Source organism: Akebia trifoliata, chromosome 10 (assembly GCF_017979445.1).
Source record: "Akebia trifoliata isolate Shusen 1 chromosome 10, ASM1797944v1, whole genome shotgun sequence".
Classification (NCBI taxonomy): domain Eukaryota; kingdom Viridiplantae; phylum Streptophyta; class Magnoliopsida; order Ranunculales; family Lardizabalaceae; genus Akebia; species Akebia trifoliata.
The window spans coordinates 21,664,052-21,691,669 of NC_141384.1; the positions used below are offsets into that span (position 1 = coordinate 21,664,052).

The following is a 27,618-nucleotide window of genomic DNA, read 5'->3' on the forward strand; positions in this document are numbered from 1 at the left end:
AATTCAATGTATCTTATTATCGAATTTTTATTGAATCCAAAAACCTTGATCAACACATTTCAATTCCAACCTGATACATTAACAGCCTTAATAATCCCCCTTTACATTCATCCAAATCACTGAAGGTGCCTCAAGATTCACATTACACAAATGCTGAGGAAAAACCACCATATCATTTCTGACCTCCCTTACTTTGCTACAGATATACAAAAATTGGACAAATAAAACCGAAAACACCAAGACATCTTATTAAAATCGTATTTATATTTATTTTTACAACAAAAAGGCAAATAAGGAAAGAAAAAAAAATTTACCTAAAGAAGCAGCTTGGGTTCCTCAATTTGCTTTAGGACTTCAAACCCCAGAGGTGCCTTGCCCATCTTCCTTCATTGTTCGGATATCTATTCTCAAACAAGAATCATCCTCAGGTCGGTAATCAACCAACTTATCGTTACTTATGCATCGTGATGACTTGCCTGTGGAATCATTTCTATACACACGCTTCCTAGGTTTCCTTGTTGGGGTGAAAATGGTGGTGCCCGGATGGAACCGTTGCAGCGTGTCCAGGGGGTGCATTAGCATTCTCTTGCAGGATCTATTGGGACGAGATGGAAGATTTTTGCCCGCTTGATCATCCACATTTCCTCTTTCTTCGTGTTTAGGCTTCAAGTGTGTCGAAGAACCTTTCACGGACGAATGTAAACTTAATTGCAATGTACTATCTGTGCTATGTTTTCTTTTTTCCATCACTCTGGACTTGCGGGAACGGCTGTTGCCCCTACTGGCGGCATGAACACTGGCTTTTGGACCACACAAGATCCTTGGCCCACACCTTTGATGATTATAGTTATCATTGCTTACACCCTCTTCTTGAGCCATGAAATCCTCATTGGTTAAAACTTCTTCCTCGACCATATCGATTGTGGATTCCTAAGTACATAAATAAACATCCAATTAGTAGCTCTTAAATTGATTATACAATTCATTTTTGGGACTCTTGTCCTTTATTTGCCATTCCACTCTGAAGACAAGTACAATATGAGTTATTATCAATTTCTTGTTACTTGTCTTCAGAGTGGAATAGCAAATCAAGGACATGAGTTCCAAAAATGCACATGAGGCTTGCCTCAGCATGGCTGTATTGGGGCATACAGAGTACATTCACCAAGGCTTTTGAAAATGCAGATGTCTCATGCCTATCGAGTCCTTTTTAATGCCAATCAAAGTTTTACACCTTACATGTATATATGCTAGTTGGGTCAGGTCTTAGTAACTTAGAAAATTCAATTCGATTTTCTGTTTTTCCACTTGGGGTCACTATAGAGCCCTATAGACTAAATGTATATTTTACCCACATAGAAAAATCAATGCAAAACAAGTGTTTATAATCTTCTCATAGTTAAACTGTTAAGAGTGATGTTGTCCCATGACATACAGCATGGCAAGATCATTTAAGAACAAAACAATTTAAGCATATTGAAATAATTCAAAAAAACAAATTTGTAAGAATGCATATAAAAGCAAACTCAAAAATTTGTTGAGAGGTTGTGTACATGAGAAGGATATCATGGGAATGAGCATTGACCAATGGAAAGGTGGTGCTAAACATGCATGCTTTGCTTGTTCTAAATAATAAGATAAAAAAAAGTTCTTACACACCAGAATACGTAATAATTGAAAGTGTATATTCCTTGAAAAATCAATTAAATTGAGTGTACATGCCATTTAAAAATAAATTAAGGAGTGACGAAATATCGGCGTTAAGTAGATATACCTTGATAAGCTGTTCACAGTCTGATTCTTCTCCTTCAGAATCAACCATCTCCTCGCATTCAAACTCTACATCTTCTCCGATTTCTTCCTCAGAGTCACTTAACTCTTCCTGTTCCATCACTATTTCTGGAAGATACTGATCACCAACAATGTTACATTCAGTAAACATTGCCTGATCACGACAACTGCTGCTATTTTCTCTAGATGGATTATTAACATTTTGGCTTTCCTTTCCATTGCCACCATCCGCCAAACCAATAACTTTCTCTTTAGATGTAGAGCTTAAGTGGATCTCCAAATCAAGTTCATTTGCTTTCTCAGAAGGGCTATTGTTGACCTGTGCCTCGATCATGACAGAATCAGAAGGATTTTGATGTTGCGCGGAGTTTCCCCGAAAAGATTCCAAATCAACTACTACTGAATCATTATTTAGACCATCTGTTCTTTGCAGAAGTGGATGGAAATCAATGGCACATGAGCTCAATGGGTGGTTTTCCTTTGACCTTAAAGATTTATAAAAGTGATCAATTATCGAACCTTCGTGTTGAGGTTTACTAAACTGAGGGAAGTTTGCTTGAAGGAGTTGATTTCCGGGTAAAAAGTTGAAAGTAGTAGAGGCGCTAGTGGTACTACAGTTTATTGGACTGCAAGCCAAGCGTCCATCTTCAGGGGTCTGAAACAGTAACGGATGCATCTGAAGATCCAGATCAGCACTTTTGTCGAGATCGTGATAAGATGTAGATCCTGATTTTGCAACTTGAGCTGGAGATATCTTGGTAGAATGAAATGATCCAGATTGGTAGCTTTTGAAAGCAGACTGAGAGATCACACGAACAGATGGAGGAAGGTTTACGGGTGGCAAGTCAGGTGCTAACCTGACTAACCGGGCAACATTCCTTCTACGAACACGATACGGACGCAGGCTAATCTGGCCCTTTGAAGATTTGGACATCCATTCAGGATCGAAATGATTTGAAGCTACGGTGTAAGATGCACTATATCTAACATGAGTGAAGTGAGATGCGTTCTGGAGACATTGGGATTGCTCTGAAGTAGGAAGAAATTCATGCATGTACCCATCACCAAATTGTGTTCCACCAACACAAGACGACCCCTCTTGTGGTTGCAAATCTCTTCTGCTAAGGCTCGATAAGGGAAGTTGAGAAGATGGGAACCCGGAGTTTCCAGGTCTCCAATCTGCTAAGAAGGCTTCATGCACATAGGCTTCATCTTCATCATCCATGTTATCATCTCCACTTTTATTCCCTTCACCAGCATTATCAACCAGATAGTCCTGCAGCCATTATAAAACAATGAGATCAAATCATTTTTCAATATTATTAAAGAGAGTTGCTATTGGCACCCCAACTTTTACTTATTACACCCCAATTTCTTAAATTATTTATCACACCCCAATTAAAGATTAAAACACACCATTCAAACATTACAAAGGTTCGGCTCAAATCAGAATCTCAACTTTACAAAATATCATAACACGCGTTCAAACAATTTTCATAATTGTTTACAATTATGCTTAAGTTCATATAAAATCTTAAACCCAAAAAATAAAAATCTAGCAAAAAAATAAAAGAAAAAAATTATATTGGCATCTCAACTTTTACTTATTCTCAACCATTTACTTATTTTCTTTACTATTTTTTTTTTTTTTTTGAAAAGTATAATATATTGAAAGGAGGGCAAAAGAATGTACAAGGAGGCCGAGAAAGCCTCACAAAAAGAAGCAAAAGAAAAGAAAAAGAAAAACTACAGCATCAATGATCACATAAAGAGTTCCATCTAAAAACAAAGTTGTCAAAAGTGATCTCCGCGAACTCAATGTTCTGTTTCGACCATAGGCATAGAAGGCCCAAGATCTCCAAGAAACCTGTGTGAAAGCTGCTAGTCTTACGATTGAACACCCTGCTAATCTTTACTTTTAATTGGGGTGTAATAAGTAAAAGTTGGGGTGCCAATAGCAGCTCTCTTATTAAAACATGTTACCCCATTTTAATAAATTTCTTAAAACATTTTTCATACAATAATTACAATGTTTTATCAAAAAAGTTACATTTAAAACATTTAAATTTTGCTTAGCAAATAAAAGGAGTAAAATTAAAATAATAAAATCTAACAGAAAAAAAAGTGCTTTTAGGTTTTAAACAGTCACACAGGTAATATGGGAAATATCTTGGTAAATAACAGGTTGTTTGCCAGCCAACCATAAATGAACTGACCTCACTTATCTCTTTTCCAGGAGCAGTTTGCCAGCTAGCCAAAGCTTCAGCTTTGCACTTTCTTCTCCGTGATTCATATAAACGTCGCTTCTCCCTTTTAGTTGCATCTGACTTATATGACTTCTGAGTTCCAAGTGCAATTCGCCACTGCCGAGGTAGCAAAGATGGATCCCTATACGGGACAATAAATTTCCATACAGACATCCAGTCAAGCTTCAAGACCCTGAGTCCCTGGAATTATAGAAAAAAAAATGAAACTCTTAGATTGCTACGGATTACAAGGTTTCATTTTTTAAAGAAAGGAGAAGTCAGAGAATGCCCCAATTTATTCACCTCGTGAATGCGTGCCTTCTCTTCTGCAGTCAAAGGTGAGGTCTTCATCCTTCGAACTGCCTACATTAAGGAACAAAGAAAACTCCTCAGTTTTTTTTTTGATCGGTAAACTCCTTAGGTTTTATTAATGAAAAAGTAACATGAACATCCCAGTGCCTATATTATGGCCCACCAGGTATAGGAAACCCCTTAAAATTGCATCAATTGGATGGTTCTAACATCTAATTAAATATATAGAGATTCTATTGCCACAACAACTTTTTCTACTGCCACCCCAATTCATATGTTAATCACCAAAGAATTAGCACACATCTTGGGGTGGCAATAGAAGCTTTCTTAAATATAATACCATGAAATTTTGATGCTACAAATTAGGCAATTTATTTTGACTCTTGTAAATCTGATCATCATCAAGACATCAACATCATAGACTTGGGGCTGGCCTTAAGGGAATCACATACTATGCAATCTGAGAGACAGGCCATCTATGGGATGTTCTGGATTGAGAACTACGACGACATACTATCCAAAGAAATCACAAAAAAATATGATAAGTAAGAAGACATTACCATTTGAAGTAAAATCAAACAAAAAAATGAACGTACATATCCAAAAACGTTTGATTTTCTTATATCCAAGAGAATGCACACATACCTTTATTGGATTTTCAGGCGCTTTAGAAGAGCAACGGTTTTTCTGCCTAACAAAGATCTGCAACACAATTTACGTGCAAGACGTCAAACAATCAGATTTATAGGTCATAATGGCCATATAGATGGATGAAATTTCTAATATATTTCTATGACCCAGAATTTAGAAAACTACCCTCAACCATTCCTTTCAGGAATCAGTTAAAAATGCACCAAAATTGTCGGCAAAAAAATCAGGATGCAATATTATGGAAGATATCATATATACTAAAATCTGCATCAAACAAAAGGTCCAACCAAACAGAAAAAATGCCAATTGGAACATATAAATATTTCTTCTAACCATAGGATTACAAAGATGATTGACTGAAAAGCAGGCCACTGTATTTTACCTCATTTACCAGTTTCAACAATATATAACTCACCCAACTTATACATGGCAACAAATAGAGCATAGCAAGGTCTGCTGTTTTCTATATAGTATGCGTTACGAAACACCTTTGTTTGCCATTATATCTTAAAGACTGTATATAGAATGATAAGAGGAACAATGACAAACACTGTCTTATGATAGCAAGCAAAGTATGTATTCTAGTTGAGAGTGGCAATGGAGTCCTCTTTATAAATCTATTTATCATACCATTGATATCTATTATTGTTCTCCGTTTTTTCCAACTTCAGTCATTTGCGGTCTAAGAGTTCCTCCCAAAGTAGCTCTTTTCATTTGGGCTGCAGCGGTGGGAAAATCTAAACTTTTGGACAATGTTTATATATATATATAGTTAAGTGCAAATTGTATTAACGTGGCCAAGGAGACCAGCAAGGAAATTACAACAACCGAACAAAGACAAAATTACACAGGAGACAAAGTATAAACCTGGCCCCACCTTCCCAAGAAGTCCTCAACGATGACCCCTCTAAATTCTACAAACATTTTATACCAAATAAATCAAAGCCCCATAATAAAAATAATAGTCTCTGCATAGAGAGATCCTTATCTTCAAACAGACGGCAATTCCTCTCCTTCCAAAGACCCCAACACACAGCAAAAGGAATCAAGGACCAAAGGATTCTCTTGGCTAGCTTGAATGCGAGCCCCAAGTGCATCCACAATTCGAAGAGGCTACTAACTGTAACCAAAAAGCAAGAAGGCATACCGAACAACATTAGGAAGAAATCCCAAACCTCCCAATCCAGTGCATGAACAGATGGTTGACAGATTCCCCCTCTTTCCAACACATTGAGCAAAAATTCAGAGCACAAAAACCCCTAAAGATGAGACGATCCAACGTGAGAGATTTCCCCAAAGCCATAGTCCAAACAAAGAAAACGACCTTGGATGGGACTTTTGGCCCCCAGATAGCCACCGTAGGAAAGGGCAGTCCAACCAAAAAGAGAACATGCCGTCTTTTGCCTCTTTCCACACCCAAATCTCGCTCGAGTCGAGAGCCAAATTCAAGCCAACCATGTAATGAATCAATCTTCCCAACTCCTTTTATCTCCCAATCATTAAAAGCCCTTCTAAACCACAATCCCATGCAACCGAACTGTCTGTGACCACCTTAAAAATGGAATTAGGGATACCCTTATTCAAGGACAACCCAAATACAAGCGAAAATTGCTCCAATAAGAAATGCTCCCCATGCCAACGATCCTCCCAAAAACAAACTCTATTACTAAACCCAACCATAAATCTAATTCGAACTCAAAATAAAGGTAAAACCTTGAGGATCCCTTTTCACACACCACACCCACAAAGACCACGCTTCGTACTGCTTTCCCACCCATACTACCTCTCTCCAAACTTATCCACAACAATCTTCCTCCATAAAGTACTGACCTTTATGCCAAATCTCCACAACCACTTTGCCCAACAGAGCCAAATTCAGAAGTCCCAATACCCAACCTTCTAATGCTAAGACCCCATTTAACCTTAGAAGAACAAACCCAGTTCATATTCACAAGATGAAACTTCCTTTTTACCACTTGCATACATTTTGCTTACAATATACGGTTAATGAGGGGTGCAAATCAAGCCAACAGTTGGTTTGGGTTCTTTTTTTTTTTTTTTTTTGATAAGTGTAAATCTTTATTGATTAAAAGGAAAGAAAAAAGGGGGGGAGGCCAACATGGTCCCCCCAACAAGCTAGCAAAGAACAAAAAGAAGAAAAAAAATCAAAAGAAATACAAGAAGGACAAAGCAGCTTGAAAAACTCCAAAGAATCTAGCAACAAAGAAGATACCACTTGAAAACAAAGTCTTCAAAGAACACCCCTTCGAACTCTTTACTCAATTTCCACCAATAAAATAAAAGGCCCATGATATCCAAGACTAATTTCTGATAATCTTTTTCTTCTCCCTGGAATACCCTTCGATTTCTTTCTTTCCAAATCCCCCAACAAACTACAAAGAGAAGAATTGCCCACAAGTATCTTTTTCTTTTGGAGAAAAAATTTAGGGTACCCCCGAGAAAGAAAGAAAGAACCAAATCCGGCATCACCCACGACAGTTGAAACCGGTTAAGAAAGGCGGACCAAATAAGTGTAGCAAAAGGACAACATAAAAAAAGATATGATTTCCACTCTCCCCATTCCTCTTCAATAGAGGACAAAAATTTGGGGTTACCAAACCCAGTTTAATGAGATTGTCTAAGGTAAGAGTTCTAATAAGACAAGTTGTCCAAGCAAAGAACACAATCTTCAAAGGGACCAAATATGTCCATGGAAAAATTTGAAGTAGGTAAAAGGAACTTATGGAAAGCACGAGCTGAGAACCTTTTGTCCTTGCTCCCTTTCCACTCCTTTCGATCTTCCTCATTTTCCACAAATGGATAAGAAGAGGTGACCTCTCGAAGTGAAGCCACATCATTGCTTTCTCAGTCGCTGAAATTCCTCCTAAATCCCAAGTCCCAAGTCATATCTCGCCCATTGTGATTCAAAAAATCGTGGATTGTTGCATTCTTTTTTTCGAGGCTGCGTGCAAATAGGAAATTGAAGTAAAAGAGTTGAGCCACCACACCATCTGTCCTCCCAAAATCTCACCCTATATCACTTCCCTACTTTGAAATTAATCCATTTATTGAACATGTTGGATACTCTCATTATACCTTTCCAAACATAGCAACCGTAGGTAGACTTCACCTCACCACTATCCCAACCATATTTATTTTCTCCATACTTCGCAACTATGACTTTCCTCCACAAACCACTTACCCAAAAAGGCGTTATTTGTTCTCTTCAAACCTCCAATCCCCAATCCTCCATTCTTTTTGGGAGAACAAATAAGTTTCCAACTTACCAAATGGAACTTCATGTTTCCCTCTCTATCATTCCACAAAAAATCCCTCATCAACTTCTCCAATCTCCCCTCCATCACTTTGGGAATTGTGAATAGCAATAGAAAATAGATAAGGATACTTGAAAGGAGAAGAATTTTAGAAAAGAAAAATTAACTCTCATAATGAGAGCTTGGTATATATTTATAACCCAACAAAAGGGAATGGACATAAATGCCCTTTCACAGAAAGAATAATAGAAATAAATCCATATAAAGCAAACTAGAACTAACTATCTATTCTAATATTTCCAATACTCACCCTCAAGCTGGGGCAAATATATCCATTAAACCCAGCTTGGCGAGATGAAAGTTTGTGATAGAAGGTCCAACAGACTTTGTAAGCATATCAGCTAGTTGATCTGAAGAAGAAACAAAGATTGTCTTAAGTACACTAGATCGAACTTTCTCTCTGAGAAAATGAACATCAACCTCAATATGCTTAGTCATTTCATGAAGGATTGAGTCAGATGCCAGCATAATAGCAGACTTCTTGTCACAGAACAGCGTGGAGGAACTAACAGTAGGAAATCCCAACTCTGTTAACAAAGATCTAAGCCAAAGAATCTCACATGTGCCAAGGGCCATAGCACGATACTCAGCTTCAACAGAGGAACGAGAAACCACACTTTGTTTCTTACTTTTCCACGAGAAAAAATTACCGCTATAGAAAGTACAGAAACCAGATGTAGATCTCTTATCTGTAAGAGAACCCGCATAATCAGCATCAGTGAAACATGACAGATGTGGCTAAGCAGTAGATGAATAAAATAAGCCTAGACCAGAATGAGACATCAAGTAGCGAAGGATACGATACACGACATCAAGATGAGAGGTACGCAGAGCATGCATAAACTGACTAACTATACTAACTGCGAAGGTCAAATCCGGTCTAATGTTAGTCAGATAAATCAAACGGCCTACGAGTCTCTGGTAAATGAAGGATCAGATAAAAGTTCCCAGATTCAGCGTAAAGACGATGATTCTGATCTATTGGGGAAGAGGCAGGGCAACAACTAAGCATATCGGTGTCCTGAAGAAGATCCAATGTGTATTTACGTTGACATAACGAAATACCACGGCGTGAGCGAGTAATTTCTAACCCCAAAAAGTACTTGAGGGGACCTAAGTCCTTAAACTCAAAAGCACTACCCAATTACCTCTTAACCCTATCAATCCACTATGTATCATCTCCAGTTACTATAATATCATCCACATAAACCAAGACAATAGAATTGCGGCCATCTACTCCTCGTTGAATAAAGCAAGTATGGTCGGAGTGGCATCTGGAAAATAACCTCAGAGAATGCTGGAACCAGGCTCGCGGAGATTGCTTGAGGCCATATAGAGATTTAAGAAGGCGACATACTTTCCAGAATACTCCCCCTGAAAACGAAAGCCAAGGGGGATCCATATAAATGACCTCTGTCAGATCACTATTTAGAAAGGCATTCTTCACATCAAGCTGGTGAAGAGGACATGAATGACAGGCCGCTAAAGAAATAAGTAGACGGACAGTAGACAGTTTGGCTACAAGGCAAATGTGGCTCCAAAGTGCTTTCCCAGAGTCTGCGTAAATCCCTTAGTGACAAGTCAAGCCTTGTAGCAATCAACAGTACCATCTGCGAGATACTTGACTGTGAAAACCCATTTACAACTAACAGTCCGCTCCCCAGAAGGAAGAGAAACAAGATCCCAGGTGTGATTCTTTTGCAAAGCATCTATCTCAGTAGTCATGGCTCTAGTCCACATAGGATCACGTAAAGCTCAGATACAGACCGAAGAACCTGAATAGAGTCTGTGGTGGCAAGATAGGCTCAATAGGAAGGAGAAATACCCTGATAAGAAACAAATTGGGCGATAGGGTGATTAGTAGCACACTATCGCTTACCTTTGCGAAGTGCAATCGGTAAGTAAGAGTCAGAAATAGAAGGAACAGGCGTAAATGTAGAAAGGGATATACCTGAATCCAAGGAGGAGATTGACAAAGTTTGAGAGAGAGAAAGGCGACGAGAGTAAACTTGCAGCAACGGCGGCGAAGATGAAGATGGAGAGAAAACTAGAGATGGTAGCACTATTGGAGAAGAATCCTGTAAAGGAGAAAAGTCCTGCAAAGAAGGTGAAGTACGAAAATATGGAACATTTTCAAAAAAAATAACATCCAGGGAATGAATAATACGATGAGAGAGGGGATCATAGCACCGATACCCCTTTGACATAGAAGAGTAACCCAAAAAGACAACAGGTAACTTTGTCATCTAGTTTGGTGCGATGAGGAATTCTATCCTAAACAAAGCAAGTACACCCAAAAACTCTAAGTGTAATAGGGAAGAGAGTGTTATCAGGTCGAAGAACATGAAGAGGTACCTGTCCCCCTAAAGTGCGGCTCGAAACACAATTCAGGAGGAAAGTAATAGTAAGAACTGCCATATTCCAATATAACTTGAGAACATGCATCCCTCGCAAAAGACAATGAACAATGTTCATGAGGTGGCGATTCTTATGTTTCGCCACCCCGTTTTGCTCAGGAGTGTATGGATAGGTTAACTGATGAAGCATACCACGCTCATGAAGATAAGAGCGAATAATATATTCTCCACCATTATCTGTTCTAAGAGATTTGACTGTAATGTTGTATTGAGTTTGAATCATTTTAAGAAAATTAACAAAAATAGGTAATACCTCATTGCAAGAACACATTAAATAAACCCAAATACAACGAGAATAGTTATCAATAAATGTAACATAATATCTATAACCATTAAAAGCAGTAATAGGGGAAGGCCCTCACACATCAGAATGAACCAAATCAAAAAGAGCATTAACTCTATGCATGCGAGGAATATAAGAGGCACGTGTGTGTTTAGAAAGCTCACACACAGAGCACTGAAATTTGTGTCTACTATAAGATTGTTTTAAAGTAGGAAATAATGAACAAAAGTGCTGAAAATTAGCATGTCCTAAGCGAGCATGCCATAAATCTAAAGTCTGAAAAGAAAAAGTATGATTTCCAGTGAGTGGGAACACGGAAATTGGGGCAGCAGTAGGTGGAGCTTCAAATAGGTACAACCCATCTCTCTCATATCCCTTGCCAAAAATCATCCTCGAAGTCAGGTCCTGAAAGACATAGTGAGTAGGAAAAAATGTTCCAGAACAATTAACCGATTTTGTAATACTACTCACAGACAGAAGGTTAAGAGATAAGTGTGGAACATGGAACAAAATCAAGAGGAAAACCATGGGTTAGAGATATAGAACCCTTACTGTGAACAGGGGTAAGAGACCCATCAACAAGGCAAACCTCCTTATGAGTAGTAGGAAAAATAGAAGAAATAAAATGATTGGACTCACCGATCATGTGATCAGAGGCACCAGAATCAATTACCCAGGTCAGAGGAGCAGAGCTAGATTGAGTGGCATGGAATGCAAAAGAGGTACCTGGAGTGGTAACAGATGCGACTGTCGAGGATGAGGGAGTCTGAGCCTAGAGCTGATCCCATACAATGGCTGCAATTTGTGTCTAAAGATATTGCAAATCAATAGTACCCAGGGAAGCATGATCAACAGAGATAGATTCCACAACAGTAGCACGGGACTGTCCCCTAGAAGATCTCAACAGGTGGGGATAGAGCTGAAAGCAACGAGCCTTCTCGTGGCCAATCTTCCCACAATGACTACATGTAAAACCACTTCTTTTACCACGCCACGGCTCTCACGGCCTCGATTCCCGAATTCTTTAGTACGAGAATTAGAAAAATCCGAATTGGCTGCAAAAGCCATCTAATCTGTATCTGGAGCGGAATAGTGACAAGAGACGGAATCTGTGAGGGAATGGCACGGCGACAACGCTTATCACTATCAATAGTCGCAAATGTCTCAAATAATGAAGGTAGAAGAGTGGTATTAAGGATTTGGGTCCGCAGTGCCTCAAATTCAGGGCATAAACCCATGAGGAACTGGTATGTCTGATGTCGAGCAAGCCTCTGACCACATACCCGGCTGCCTCTGCAGATAACTTAGTCATAGACTCATAGTGTGAGAGCTCCTCCCAACGGGACTGAAGGAATCCAAAATAATCTGCAATACTCTGATTTTCTTAGGTAGCTTGAGCAATATCTCGATAAAGTTCATAAATCCTTGAGTCATTACGAGCATGTGCATATGTCTAAGTGAGAGCTAACCACAAAGAAGAGACGGTCTAATGATACATAAAAATAGTGTAGATGCGTAGCTCCATGGAATTGAATAACCAACCAAGAATGGTGTAATTATCAATTTCCCATTGTTCAAATTTGGGATCAGTGGGGGTGGCTTAGAAATACTGCCTAACAGCCAACCAGATTTTCCTCGACTTCCCAAATAAAGTCGTATAGACCTGGACTAGCTCTGAAAGTTACGACCATCTAATGGGGCATTGGTGATACGACGGAGAAATTAGCCCCAAGGGTGGTGGTAGAGTCCTTAGTCTCGTGAGTCGTAGTCATTGCAAACTATTAGTACCGTATTTGGATTAAAGGGAGATCTCCCATATTAGTACTGTTTAAGGCCAAATAATCCTACTGATTACTGTCGGCAACACCAAAAACAACCTCTACTACCGCCATGAGTTTGAACTAATCAAAGTATTTGCTATAGTAGATCGTTGCACAGTCTTAGAGGTGTTGTAGGGCTGATTGTCAATCACCCAACAACTGTGGTTGTTGTCGCAGACCAGATCAGGCCCCCTATAGGGCTGATCGGGGTGTACACAACAGCTGGCTACTACTGTATAGAGTTGTAGGGCTAATCGTAAGTGTTGTATGGTGTTGTAGGGCTGATCATAAGAAAGATACAGACTTGAGGGGCCTTACTGCTGCTGTCGCAAGGCACTCTAGAAAGTGTGGATGGAGTTGCACCACAGGTAAGCACCTGCTGTAGGAACACAGGCCTGTAGGAATCTGTTGATTGCTGTCACAAGTCTCCAAGCAAGACTTTCTTACTGTCACAAATCTCAAACAACCCTCAGTTGCTGTCGTAGGTCTCCACACAGCCCACAGTTGTTGTCGTAAGCCTTCACACAACTCAACAGCACTCCAAACAAGACTTTCTTGCTGTCGCAGATCTCAAACAGCCCCCAATTGCTGTCGTAAGTCTCCACACAACCCAATAACACAATCGCAAGCCTCCAGTCCACTATCGTAGGGCAGCAACAAAGGCAAAGATACCCATCGCAGGTACCCAACAACCCTCCAAACGCTAATCGAAGAGGTAAACCCTAACGTAGGGCATAATCGAACCAAAAAAAAAAACTTATACAAGGCAGAAACCCTATTGTAGGGCCAAGAAACACAGCGCAGAAAACTCTCGCAACATGTAAAGAATTGATAAAATTCTTATCGCAACATGCGATAAAGGGAATTAAGAAAAAGAAACCCCCAAAGGGGAGACCTTACAACGAAGTTGCTGCTAAGTTATTAAGTTCCAAGATCTAGAGGTGTTGATGAAAAAAAAAAGAAGAGAAGGGAGGTCAATGGATCATTTTTGGCTCTAATACCAAGAAGAATTTTAAAGAGAAAAATTAACTCATAATGAGAGCTTGGTATATATTTATAACCCAACAAAAGGGAATGGACATAAATGCCCTTACAAAGAAAGAATAATAGAAATAAATCCATATAAAGCAAACTAGAACTAACTATCTATTCTAATATTTCCAATAAGAGGGTACTTTTGATCAAAGTTAGCTAACTTCCTTTAGACAAATATCTCACTTTCCACACACTAGGCCTCCGTTTTAACTACCCTACCACGTGGTCCAAAATTCTTTTGTTGTTATAGGGAGCCCCTAAAGGAAGACCCAAATAGGAATACGGTAATGAGTCAACCTTGCATCCCATAATTGCCGTCAAGACTGGTAACTCACGAGTTTTACCCACCGCAAACAATTTACTCTTATGAAGATTAATGTGCAACCCTGAAACAGCCTTGAAGCAACATAACAACGCCCTCAAATACCTGACTTGATCTCTAGAATCCTCCAGAAAGACTAAAGAATAGTTGGCAAACTGTAAATGAGAATCCAGGGGACCATTCTCATGCACTTTAAAACCCAAAAAAGCCCCAATGTTCACTATACTAGTCATAAATCTACCCAACACCTCCGTAACAAGCACAAAAAGGAGAGGTGACAACGGATCTCCTCGACACAAACCTCTAGAACCCGTAAAGAAACTAGCTGGACTATCATTGATTAGAATCGAGAAAGATATAGAGGTCACACACTTCATAACCCAACCTATTGATCTTGTTCCAAAACCCATCCTGCCTAATAAATATTCCAAGCAATCCCAACTTACATGATCATAAGCCTTCTGCAAATCGATCTTACCTACAACTCCCGGAACATGACTTTTCTCTTTAGAGTCTAGACATTCGTTAGCAATAAGCACCCCATCTAAGATTTGTCTACCACTAATAAAGGCCCCTTGTTCCGACCCAATCAGAAAATGGATTACTTCATTCAATCTTGTGGCTAAAACTCTTGCAATATCTTATAGACTGAGCTTACCAAACTAATGGGTTTGAAGTGTAATGTCCAAAAAAAAAGTATTGACCAAGTCATCTAAGTTGATTGAGTCAACCATTGTTGACTCACATCAAATCAATATGGTCAAACTTTGGTCAACCATTTTTTACTAAGTCAAATTGACCAAAGTCCAATTTTTTAGAAAATTCTTAAAGAATTAGAATTTTTAGTAATATTTAGATATTTTGGTAAATATCTAAATATTTTAATAAAATCTAAAGTTATGTTTTAACTGATTTTTCTTGCATATTCTATACATTGAAAGAAGGAAAAGGAAGAGAAAAGAAAGAAGGAAAAAAGAAGAGAAGAAAGAAGAAAAAGAATAAAGAGAAAAGAAAGAAGAAAGAGAAAAGAGAAGGAAGAGGCCCCTTCAATTTTTTTGTGAGTCTTAGGAATATTTTAAGAAAACAATTTCTGAAATTTGTAGTTTAAAACATAATTTGTTTTATATTTCTGATTTTGTAATTCTAAAACAAAATTTTTGTAGTTACTTCCAAAACAGCAACTACAGAAGTTGTTGTCTTTGCATGTTATTACATCTTTTTATGCTACAATGAAATACCAATGAAGTTACTATTTTTACATGTTTTATACACATTTATACTTATTTTATTGCGTATTTTATACATATAAAAAAATACAGGAACTAAAGAAGTTGCTGATTTTTGTACTTTTACAATATACTTGATAGTATATTAAAAAAAAAAAACTAAATATTTCTGTATTTTTATGTTTTACATGTATTTTAGTATTTCGAAAGCATGAATATCATTTATTTACAAAAGAAAAGCTTACAGTTTTTTTCACATTTTACATATGTTCGATTATTTTCAAAAGCATGCATAGAATTTAATTTCAAGTACAACTTGTTGATTTTTGTGTATGCTTAAACTTCGAAATTTTAACTTGTTGATTTTTTTATATGTTGAAATTTTCAAATTAAAAAGTTGAGTAAGAAAAGTATTTTATTTAAAATAAAATATGAGAACAAGTTCTCAATTGATTGTCATGTTTTTCAAATACCCAATTGGTGAGATGCTTCGGCGTATGCCGTATAAGACACTAAAGAGAGATAAAAGGGGAGATGCTTCAGTCATAGACTATATAAGTGACAATGAGAAAGATGCTTCGATGTATGACGTGTAAGGCACGAAGAGAGAAATGCTTCGATTGATCATATAAAACACGAAAGAAAGAAAAAGAAAAGAGAGATGAGGTTGTACATTTAAGAGTGGACTGGGTATTTAAGACCTGTATGTTTTACTTTCAATACATTTTTAAAATAAACAAATACCTATATGTAGTATTTTAGTGATTTATTAAAGAGAATGTGAAAATCTATAAAGAATAACGTGTTGTGACATTTCCGAAAAGATGTGTTATTCTAAGATAACAGTTGTGTTGTTTGAGCTCTTATATATTATGGGATGCATAAGAACACAATATCACAACAGGAATCCAGGAATTTCCTTTATATCTTTAATAGAGAACAAGATGTAGATAATTGTATAATTGATAGAAATTATCGAGGATCACATGCACGTCAGATTGACATAGATGAAGATGGCTAGTTAATGATCATTAATAGTCTAGACTAGTCAATAGAGAATAACCTACTTGATTTAACCCGTTTCTTAAGGCCTTGATCAATGGTCAACCTGAGCCGTAAAAATAGTTACCCAAATTGTGGCAGAAACTGGCCATAGAATCAGGAACTAACGGTGGGGTTCCACACTGGTGAATTATTGGAATAATCGTATCGTGACTGAAATGTTCACATTAGTCGTAACACTCAACTCTCTATTATAGTACTCTATTATTTGATGTTATATTGTGAACAATTATTTTTCAGATTTTTAATTGTATTTTAATTTCCTAATTTGTTTCTAATTTGTATTATGTTTAAAATCCGTTTTTATTCTTTAGGTTATAATTAAAAATCCTTTTGGATGTCCAAATTGAGTTCTAATAGGATTAGAAGATTAGTAATATATTATAGAAGGATTAGGAAGTTACTTTTTAGTATTTTAAAAGGTTTCTAAGTTGTTATGGAGTTATCTATATGAGGAGCTCCACTAAACAAATTCAGGGAATTGGTTTTTTTAAAGATTGATTAATAAAAGAAAAAGAAGAGACTTCTTCCCTTTTTTTTTTTAATTTCGAGCATAAGAACCCGATATTGGTTCTTAATTTTAGTGTTTGCGATTGCTTTTCCATCAATCTCAAACCTAAATTGAAGTTTCTAGTCTATTTTGCTCAATATAGAGATTATTCATAATTCTTAGTTCTTGGGATTTCACCCTAGAAACAGAGTGTTAGCATAAACTCCAGGTTTGTGTGTTCTACCCTACATCAACGACCTTTGGGGAGAGCCTCACCGATCCAGATAACTTCTTATTACGACAAGGCTAACTTCGAAACCCATCTTTTACCAATTTCTGATAACATGAAACCCTTTTTGTTCTTCAGTTTTCCATGCTTGAGCACAAACCGCTTCACCTCAATCCTAAACTCTCTTTCCTTTTCCTCCATGTCTTACACCATATCCTTTAGAAACATTTTTTTACTTTTGGCTTTCACTTGTTTGGTTCTAGAGTTTCGTTTTTATTCCTCACCACCTAATTAGCCCCTCCCTCACACTTCCCAAGTACAACAAACCTAGAATTCATAAAACCTAGATTGTCTTAAATCAATTTTGGTATCAAAGCTAAACTTGGAATAGAGTGACACCTAGTGATGGTATTGGAGGTCAAAATCAGATTTGTCTTACCTTCTTAGATAATTCAAGGTATTTAGTAATGATGAGAATTCGATTTCCACAAGTCTTACAAATAAAATCTAATAGAATGTCGAAGATAAGATCTGTTGTAAATATTGTGGCGAAGGTTTCACATTCAATTCCGTTATGGAAAATTAATCCATAGTATCGAGTGCAACGTGGTCCCTCTAAAAGACTGTCGTATCATGTTGGGACGAGCTTGGATTTCATGCGTCCATTCTACATTTGAGGCGGAACATAATCTTCTATGTGTCACTTCAGGTAGATGATATCTACTCAAGATATCATTGTGGAAGTTAACACCTATGGCCCCATCAGTCCAAGAGCATATTGACAAAAAAGCAAATGCAACAACTTCAAAAGATGGTGTGCTTACAATTCTAGAATCAACGCATGAAAAAAATCATGAGGTGGACAACACAGCAAAGGAGCCTAAAAAAAAGATCTTTTGGAGATATCTATAGTTCTTGTTCGTGATGCACTTGTACCATCACTATCCCACACCGACTTAATCATCTCAAATGAGTACACTTTTCCTAGATAGAAAATCGCAGTTTGAAATTCATGATTCAACGCAACACCAAGACACAAAGACAAATCTTCGCCAAAATGGATGAGCTACATATTGTTATGATCATCCTCAAGCCTTGCAAAATCAAGGATGAATTTTCTCCAACTAGAGGAGAATAATGCAAGACACAAAGCAAGCCAACAATCACAATCTCCAATGGAAATTTTGTTTGTGCTTCCACTTGTTCTGGTCTAAAGTTATTTTTTTATCATTTTTATTTTGTTGGGATTTCAAAAACATTTTTTCTTAAAAATGCCTTTCAATAAATTTTCTTTGTTCTTCATTACTACCTATTAGCCTTTCCCCCACCCTTCCCAAGTAGAATAGACCTAGAATTCATAAAACCTAGGTTGTCCTACGTAAATGGTCCTATATTTGTTCTCTTTTCAATGTTAGTTGGTGTTTGTGTTTCCCTCATTCAATTCTCTCATTGCCAAAGCTAGCAGATCAAGGTATTTTGGTCGAGTGAAAGGATCTAGTGGTATCTAATCCCTTCAGCCGTTTTGGAGCATTTGGAATAAGAGGGATAGCCAAATTTTGAGGGAAAGGAACACTCGTGTTAGGAGGTCATCACTGGTGTCATATGGTTCTTATTCATGTGGTATAAAATTTTCAAGTATTTTTGGAGTGTTCTCTTAGAGAGTAGTGTAGCACATTGGTTTTCTTTCCTTTTTCTTGTTTTGTTATTTGGCTCTGCTATTCTGGAGGTCTCCTCGACATCCCTTTTGTGTTTTGGATTCTAATAAATATAAAATCTTAGGGTAGTTTTGGGGCACAAGAGTACTTTAACTTTAGTATTTCATTGTCAAAAAGATACGTTTGACTATAATCTTGAATAGAGACGATTAAAGATAGAGCAATAGAAAGATAAATGATGGAGCAACTGAGACAACAATACATAAGTTTAACAAAAAATAGCATACATGTATCCAAATAAATTCTGGTTATCAATAAAAAGAATTAGGATTGGCATGAACAACATTTGAACGCAATCAAGGTGAGAATCCTCTATAAGAAGCCCTTTAGCTCAAACAAAACCAGGAGTACGAAACCTATTATGAAATGTCAAAACAGGTTGCTAACTTGGTGAAGTTTGTGAGTGTTGATACCACAGGCTTGAGTTCAAAACCCGTCTTTCCCTTTTAGTTAATGGACTCATTAAAAACATTGTCACTTGGTAGCAATATTTTTTGCGTACCCCAAAGAAAAAAAAATTTAAATAGAAAGAACCTGATGCTTAGATTTGCAAGGAAGAAACCGTTGCTGAATTGCCTTCCAGTCAGTGTTATATTCCATCAACCCCATCGCTAGTAATCTGTGTCAAATGAAAAGAAGCGAACCTTCAAATACATTTCCAAGGAAATGCAACTTGGCAAGATAAAAACAAAAGCATGGAACCGCTAAGCAACCAAGGAAAAGCACACATGATACACAAAGGGTTCATAACTAGCACCAATGTAATCGAAATTTTGGGTAACAAACAATATAAATAATTAAAATAAAAATTCATTTTTCACCCATTAAAAAGAAAAAAAAGCCACACAGTACAACTGAAATTGTGGAACTCACTCATCCTCCACATCAGTGAAAAGCACCCGATTTGCAACAGCTGTTGGTGGAGGCTTATGTGGAAATAATGCTGAATTAAATAGTGGATAAAATCTCTGGGCTAACTTGACAATTTTCTTTGGGGCAAATGCAACTGATTGCTTCTTAGTACTTTCTACAAGTGCGGCGGCCAAAGTCTTCTTAGGTAGCTGGCGAGCAGGCGAAGATGATGGAACTGTACTGGGACCTTGGGCGGTGGTGCCTCTTAAAACTTCAGTATTAGTTTTTTCAGCAGATGAGGGAATACTAGAAAACGGAAAAAGAGGTTCTCTTTCAAAGTGACTCTCAAACATAGAATCCACGTGACGTTTTTGATGTTCTTGCACAGCTGTCAAGCAATTACAAACCAAAAGCAGCACAAAAAAATGTCAAACTCAAAAAAGCTTGTAATTGTCAAAGCAAGGACAGAACTTTAAATTAAATGCATATATGCCACTTACCGGTAGCAACATCAGTCATATATCTTCCAACTAAGCTAAGTGGTGCTATATCAAGAATTGATAGAACAGGACCATTTATCAAAGGCATCCACAAAGAATCCTTAGAAGTTTGAATGGGATCAAGATGTCCACCATGAACATATTCATTATTTCTTCCTTTAGAGGGTGAAGGTTCATTTTGTGGAATAGAAGCAAAAGATGATGGGTGAATGTACGGGGGGCGAAAACAAAAATCAGGATAAGACACTTTTCTCCATGATAATACTTCGTCACGTCTATGAACCACCTCAGAAATCATTCTCTGAGCTTCACCAGCGATGTGTTGACGAGAAGTATCAAGAACACATAAAGAGAATACCTGAATAAGGAGTTGTACGTGCTCATGTATTAAACAATGTAACTGACCGATTTGATGTGGAGTGAACCCATTTACTAGACCAGATTGGGTTATCGAAGAAGGGCAATTAAGAGCGGGATAAGATACCATTTGTGCATTTGGTACACTGGGTAAAAGTGGACGCAATGGCCTGTTGGCTTGTCCCAAGAGCTTTTTTTTACTCTGAACCGAAACTTTTTGGCGCCTATTTTGTCTGGTCTCGGGTCTACGACCTACTCCTCCATATTTCGTAGCAATTTCATCGAGGTCACTATCAAGCGCCTCCTCAATTTCTATCTCAAAATCTGCATCATTGTCTTCGTCTTCATCATCAACATTTTCGTTTTCCTGTATTGCCTCACCTTCATTATCTACATCCTGTAATACAGATGCAAGAAATCTTCGGTATTCTTGATCATCGTCAACATTCTGAAGGTCATCGTCATCATCGGTTTCTTGAAGAAAAGTCTCCAATTCTTCGAGTGTAAAATTAGCGAGTGAGTAGCGGGCCCGTGTACGCCTACAAATGGCATCCTCATCATCCAAATCCATGATGAGCTTATTCAGAATTTCTTGAATCTGTTAACTCTCCTTTATTAACATCCTCAACAGAATCAATTTGACTGCTTGAGATGTTCTCCATTTCGGGTTGAGGAATCAAAGCTGATTTCCTATTGACGGAGACTTGACATTGCATCACAACCTCTTCAGCATCATTTTCGGAATCTTTAGTGGTACAGTCCTGCACTTCGTCGGTCAACTTTGACGGTAAATTAGTTTTCTTGAAAACAGAAGAGCTTCCTTGATTGTCCACCAAGTCCACACCTAAACCTTCATTTTCAGTGCTCAAGTTAGAAGAGGCCTCCGGTGAAGAAGTTTCTTTCAAAAAGGGATTGAAGTCTATATCCTCATCCTCATCCTCCTCTTGTCCTCCATTACTACCTTCGGGCATGTTTGGAGAAGGGATTTTCTGTTGATTGTGACGCTCGACTTCTTTAGACTGAACAATTGAACCTGATGACATCATTCTGAAGAAAGCAAAGACAGTAACACTAGATGCTTAGGAAACTGTTAGACATCTACAGGTGGTTTGTCTTGGCCATCAACGTGAATTAAACCATAGCCTGAAAGTTAAATCGGTGTCAGAATAAAAAACAAAGATTAACTAAAATTCTTGAAGCAATTGAACCATGAACCAATAATATAAATTTGTTATGGATAAATATCATCTTGTCCTGCTAGCCTAGATTCAAATCTTTTGTTATCCACCATATTAATACAGCTGCATATTTTACAACATGTCATAGAATATAGAATGCAGAAACAAAATTACTATTACACATGCGATACGAATATATCATCCAGCCCAATGGCATGTCCTACATATCATGGTAACCTCACCAATGCATTCTGCACTTAGAGCAACTCCAAGAGATTCATTAGCTGTAAGACTCTCTTTATAAGAAAAACACCACTTTTTCGCATCTAACAGACTTGCTAGATGTCAGAATTAAAGTAACGAGCTCAAAAATCGAGGAGAAGACTCGTTACATACAGCCAAGTCCTTTGGCTCATTATAAATAAAAATATAATATAAAAATCATTTCCTTACTAAATTAGTTAGATTTCAAAAATTACTAAGGGTCATTGGGCCCGCATGAATTATCACATTGACAATCGAACACAAGATCCTTCAAGATTTTATAGAAAAACTCACATTCACAAAAACAAATTTAAAAAATATATATATTTTGAGCTTGATCCAAGTTGTTGAAATGGACGGCTACCGAACGACCAAAACTTAAAATTAAAATTCACTGGTGAAAAATAATATTTTTTTTTTTGTTTTTTTTTTTTTCAGAGTTCTTAGAATTTCGTTCTCTGGAAGTCTGTGGCATCGGATCATGTTTTTGGATTCCAAAATGTGAGGTCACGACTTTTATTAAGATTTGAGTCAATTTTCAACAAATGAAAGATTTGTTGAACCTGTTGGAGCACACAAGAAATTTTAGGCTAGCTAAAACAACATTTGTCAAATTTTGACAAAATATGCTCTTTATTTCAAGGAGCATTGTTGGAGATGCTCTTAACAAGTTTCATAAGGTTGTTTTTACCAATAAATAAAAAACAAGTATTGGTGGGGAATGGGAACAGGACTATACAAGATACATGTAGAGCCGTCAATAGATATAAATTGAATCGAATACAGGGGTTTTCGAATTCGAATCCGATTAATTTCTCAAATATCTGATAATATTCGATTTGTTAAAAAAAAAAAAACTAAAAATCTTCGTCTTCAAAACCAGTTTTTTATTTTTTATTTTTTTTAAACCCTTTGAGCTCTTTTGGGGAGAAAAATCAAGGTTTAACTGGCTTGATGTTGAAGAAGGGGAATTTTGGGGAGAAAAATCAAAAGTTTTGGGTTGTGGTTGAAGATGACAAATTATGGCAAGAAAATCAAGGGTTTTCTACCTTGACAAAGGATTTGGGGAAAAAATCAATGGTGTTAATGGTAGATGGAGATGAAGTCTGAAACGTTAGTGGCTGATGGTTATAGAGATGGAGGTCTGTAGGTGAGAATGATATGATGAAAATAGGGGCTGAAACGATGGTGACTTGAGGTGCCGTTGAGTTGTGCGACTGTGAAGAAGAGATTAAAAGAAGAAAGTGATGGTGATGAAGTGGGGAGAATGGGGCTAAGAATAAGGTCAAGGTGGTTAGGATGCTGGATATGAGGGTGAATGGAGAATGAGAAGAAAAAGCCGATGGTTGTGTGGGTGACTTCTTCTCCTCCCTTTTCTCTTCCGCTTTTCCTTTTTCTTCCCTCCTCTCCTAGAACGTGTGGACTTCCTCTTTTATTCAGTTTTAGTCTTTTCTTTTCCTCTATTTTTTTTGCTGACTTCTAGCTTGGTCGAACCAAATTTTAGGGCCTACGTGGATTGGCTTTTCTAAGTGCTTCTGACTTTTAAGGGGAGTCAGAAGCACTTTAAGGGTGTTTGGATAAATAACTCCAGGAGAGAAGTAATTTTAATTTGGAGTAGTTTTAGTGCTTTTCCACGAAGTACCAACACAACTACTTCTCAAAATTGTGATTGCAGGGAGCACTAAATCCCGTCAAATTTGCGGTTCAAATGACAAAAAAACCCTTGTCAATTTGTAAATTCAAACCACAAGTCCACAACCTATTCCCCAAAACCCAACCACAACATTCTGCTCTCATCTTCCTCTCCCTCGTGGTGGCCTATATCCATTTTCGTAGCTCCTCGTCAGTAGTAACAGCATCAGCTCCTCCTCACGAAAATCGACCATGCAACAACAGCAACTCCTCTCAAAGATCAACCCCTCTCTCCAAAAGTCCGCTACGGAAAAGAAGCCCTTGAATCACAAAACTGTTGATCAAACCCCTCTTCGATCTCCATTTTCAAGTTGGGATCTTCTTCGACTGAGGCAATTTGTCGATCTTTATCCGTAGTTGTTTCACAGCTCGTAAGGTAGTACCTTATGAAAACCATAAAATTATCCAAAACAAATGGATTGAGAACTTGTTACGAAGATTTGATAGTTTAGATGGTATATCCGTGGTAAATTTGTCTTTTGGTCTGCAATCTATATGTATTTTTCGATCTATGTGTTTTGGTCTGCAATCTGTATGTGTTTTTCAATCTATGTGATTTTGAGATGGATATTTGATCTGAATAATCTCTGAATCTCTTTAGTGAGAGTGATTGTGTTTCTTTGTTCACCAGAATGAATGAGGCATCAACTGTTCATTTCAACCATTATTTAAGTCAACTTTTTTATATAGTTGATAGTATTAGAATGGACTGATTTCCGGTGGCAATGATCACCATGCTGAGAATGACTCAATGTACAGTCGGACCATGCATTAAGTGTCAAAACAAGTACAACGAGAGCATGGCTCAATGTGAGGTCAAGAAGGCAGTCCTAGGGAGCCCCCACAAAGAGTTCAATGCAGATTTGCAATGGCAAGGCACAAGCTACTCAATGGTTATGGAATAGGCATACCTCAACCATTCATGATCAACTTTTTAAACTAAATCGCGCACCCTAAAAAAAGTGAAGCTAAATTATATGAATGTCTAGAGTTAAAGGAAAATATTTCATTCACTTGTACAAACTAGTTTACACTATGGCTGCAACTTGGGGGCCAAACCCAAATCTGATGGATTGGACCCGACCTTAGGTCAGGTTTGGCAAGTTAGCTTGGGTTGTGTTTCGGATTCAAGCAACATTCATTAAGGCATGACATACAGTAGACAATGATCAATTATGGATGCAGATTTTTTCTTTATATAGTTTATTTATGATAATACAGGTTTTATTATATGATAGCTATCATGTTTTTATAGAGGTTTTATTTTTCATATGTCAAATATTTAGGAGAGGTTTTGTCAAATTTTTTGTTTTTTAAAAGAAGTATATTTTGAATTTAAAATGATGTTATAATGTTCTTTATTAAATAAATAGAGTTATTGTTACTTTTTTAGAGCATAACTTGTTGAGTTATAATGTTAAAAACAATAATTGTTACATATAAGGACATTATATGATAATTGTCATGTTTTTATATAGTTTTATGTATGATAATACAGGTTTTATTATATGATAGTTATCATGTTTTATTTTTCATATGTCTAATATTTAGGGGAGGTTCTGTCGAATTTTTAAAATAAAAAAAGTATATTTTGAGTTTAAAATGATGTTATAATGTTTTTATTGAATAAAAACAATAACTGTTACTTTTTTGGAACTTAAGTTGTTGAGTTATAATGTTCAAAACAGTAATTGTTATGTATAAGGGCATTCTAGTCATTTTAACAGAATCCAAAATTGTTCCCAAACACAAAACCCGGTCAGAAGTACTTCTCAGAACCCACATCCAAACGCAAAACTCTGTCAGAACTACTCCAGACAATACTTCAAAAAGTACTTCTGGGAGTACTTATGTTCTAAGTACTTCTGGCTCCTATATCCACACGGGCCTGAGTCCAGCTTTCTTGACTTACTTCTTTCTCTCCTTTTTGGTCAACTATGAGTGTAAACATGGGTTTCTAGAATTATACATCTATGTTACATGGAGATTACAGGGACTATTGCAAGGGTTTTTGGTTAACTTCCGTATCCTTAACCGATGTTGAAGCATGAATCGTTTTAATGTACATAGTTGATAAGGGGGGTAGTGGATTCAAACCTTGTCAAGAGCAATTTGAATCGATTTTTGCTCCTCAGATGTGTGAAGGCCTATTAGAGAAAAGCATGGAAAGTTGAATATCCTCGGTGATGTATAAATTCATCCCTAAAAGTAGGTGTAATGTCATCCAAGTGAGTTGCACAACACGCTCTCAGAGACCTACCACGTTAACATAGTATTTTACTACAACCCAAACAGTAAAATCTAATATCCCTACAATAATGCTTCAAAGTTTTTTGTTTTTTGTTTTTATGGTTAAGTACTTCAAGTTTTTATATAAACCAAGTTCTTATAAATATCCATGGAAACAATGATCAAACGAAATATCTATTAGACAATAAGACAAGAAATGTATTGTTGAAGGGAAATAAAGTATGAAAATCCTCCTCTTAAACAAAATGTCTCTATTAATGTTGGAACAGACAACAGACCAAGCCATCATACCAATCACTACCCCTTACAAATATAACATCTCTCACACCCTTCTCTTCTCTTCTTCCCTTTCACCAGGATTGGAACTGATTTTTTATTAGATTCCTCACAAAATTAGAGAAGCTTATGACTTTTATCACCCTATAGCTCAAGGTGTCGTTGAAGGCATCTTCTCCAAGTACCTGTAGGATGATGTGTATTTAAAAAGTCTACCTATGGAATCTAATTATACTTGTTTTTGTTCCCATGCATTTTTCTATTACAACAATGGAAACTACAACAGTAATTTTAAACAAAGCTCAAACAACTCAAACATCAACCAATTCAATAATTCATCAAAAAGAAGTGAACAATAATTCAGTTAGGAAAAATAAAAAATTCAAAAGACTAAGGAAGCCAAAGAGTACATACATCAGTAAATACATCTCATTTTAGCCAATTTTTCAGATTCCATTATCAAAAAATCCGATCTCAAGCTATAAAATTAAAAAAAAAAAATCCCCAAAAAAATGAATTTTTTTGGAAGATCAAATCAGAAGTACCTCGAAGGAGAAGCAAACGAAGAAGAGTAGAGAGGGTTCCAACCCATCAGAGAAGCGATTCTCGAACTTATAAAGAACAAAACTAAGATAAACATAGAGAGAGAAGTAGTTTGATCTTCGAAATCTTGAGAATCTATCTGATTCTACGAAGCAGAAGTGAAGATCAGTTACTGCACACTCTAACTCTCGCAGCTTTCTCCTTAGCCGGAGAACAAAGACTGTTACTAACGCCACTGATGGTCGCCATGGCCCACCTCCATCAATTGGACGGTCAGGATCTGATCATTGGTGATCGTGTAATTCAGCTTGTATACAGAGGTGATTCGTTGGAATAGTTCCTTGTTTCCTTTGTTTGGTCTTGGATTTGTTGGTGGTGGACGATATGGTTATTGGCTGATTTGTTAAAAGGAAAATAAAATGACTATAAATGCTCATTGGTGGAATATCATTTAAAGAAGAATGGTATTTAAGTCATTTTAGGTAGAACTGTTTTTGGTATTTGCTTCGCGCAAAAGCAAATTTGCGGAGCACCTTTAAGGCGGCTTCGATTTTAGGCTTCCATTCGAAGTCCCATCAGCTCTTAAAGCCCAAACGAACGTAATCCAACTAACTTTTTTAGCTTAAAAGCAATAAGATCAAAAAGAGCCCGGCTCAAAAGCCCAAACGAACAAGGCCTAAGTCTCAAAATTTAAGAACCCGTAACTTCCATAAAACGGTCACCGCCTTTAGGCAGACTAATATCCTATTTCCATCACATTCCTTGAACGATC

The 27,618-nt window shown here is 37.1% G+C and overlaps 1 protein-coding gene across 1 annotated transcript; it reads right to left on the minus strand.

Moving 5' to 3' along the window:
- On the minus strand, positions 1–27,246 carry LOC147393260 (uncharacterized). The gene is made up of 9 exons (XM_086456779.1): positions 26,849–27,246; positions 20,287–21,786; positions 19,808–20,174; positions 19,469–19,553; positions 4,995–5,051; positions 4,341–4,400; positions 4,008–4,238; positions 1,775–3,067; positions 1–930 (listed from the first exon to the last, which is right to left on the minus strand). The coding sequence occupies exons 2-9, from the start codon at positions 21,212–21,214 to the stop codon at positions 355–357; spliced, it is 3,597 nt and encodes a 1,198-aa protein (XP_086312905.1). The 5' UTR covers positions 21,215–21,786; positions 26,849–27,246; the 3' UTR covers positions 1–354.
- Positions 27,247–27,618: the final 372 nt, after the last annotated feature.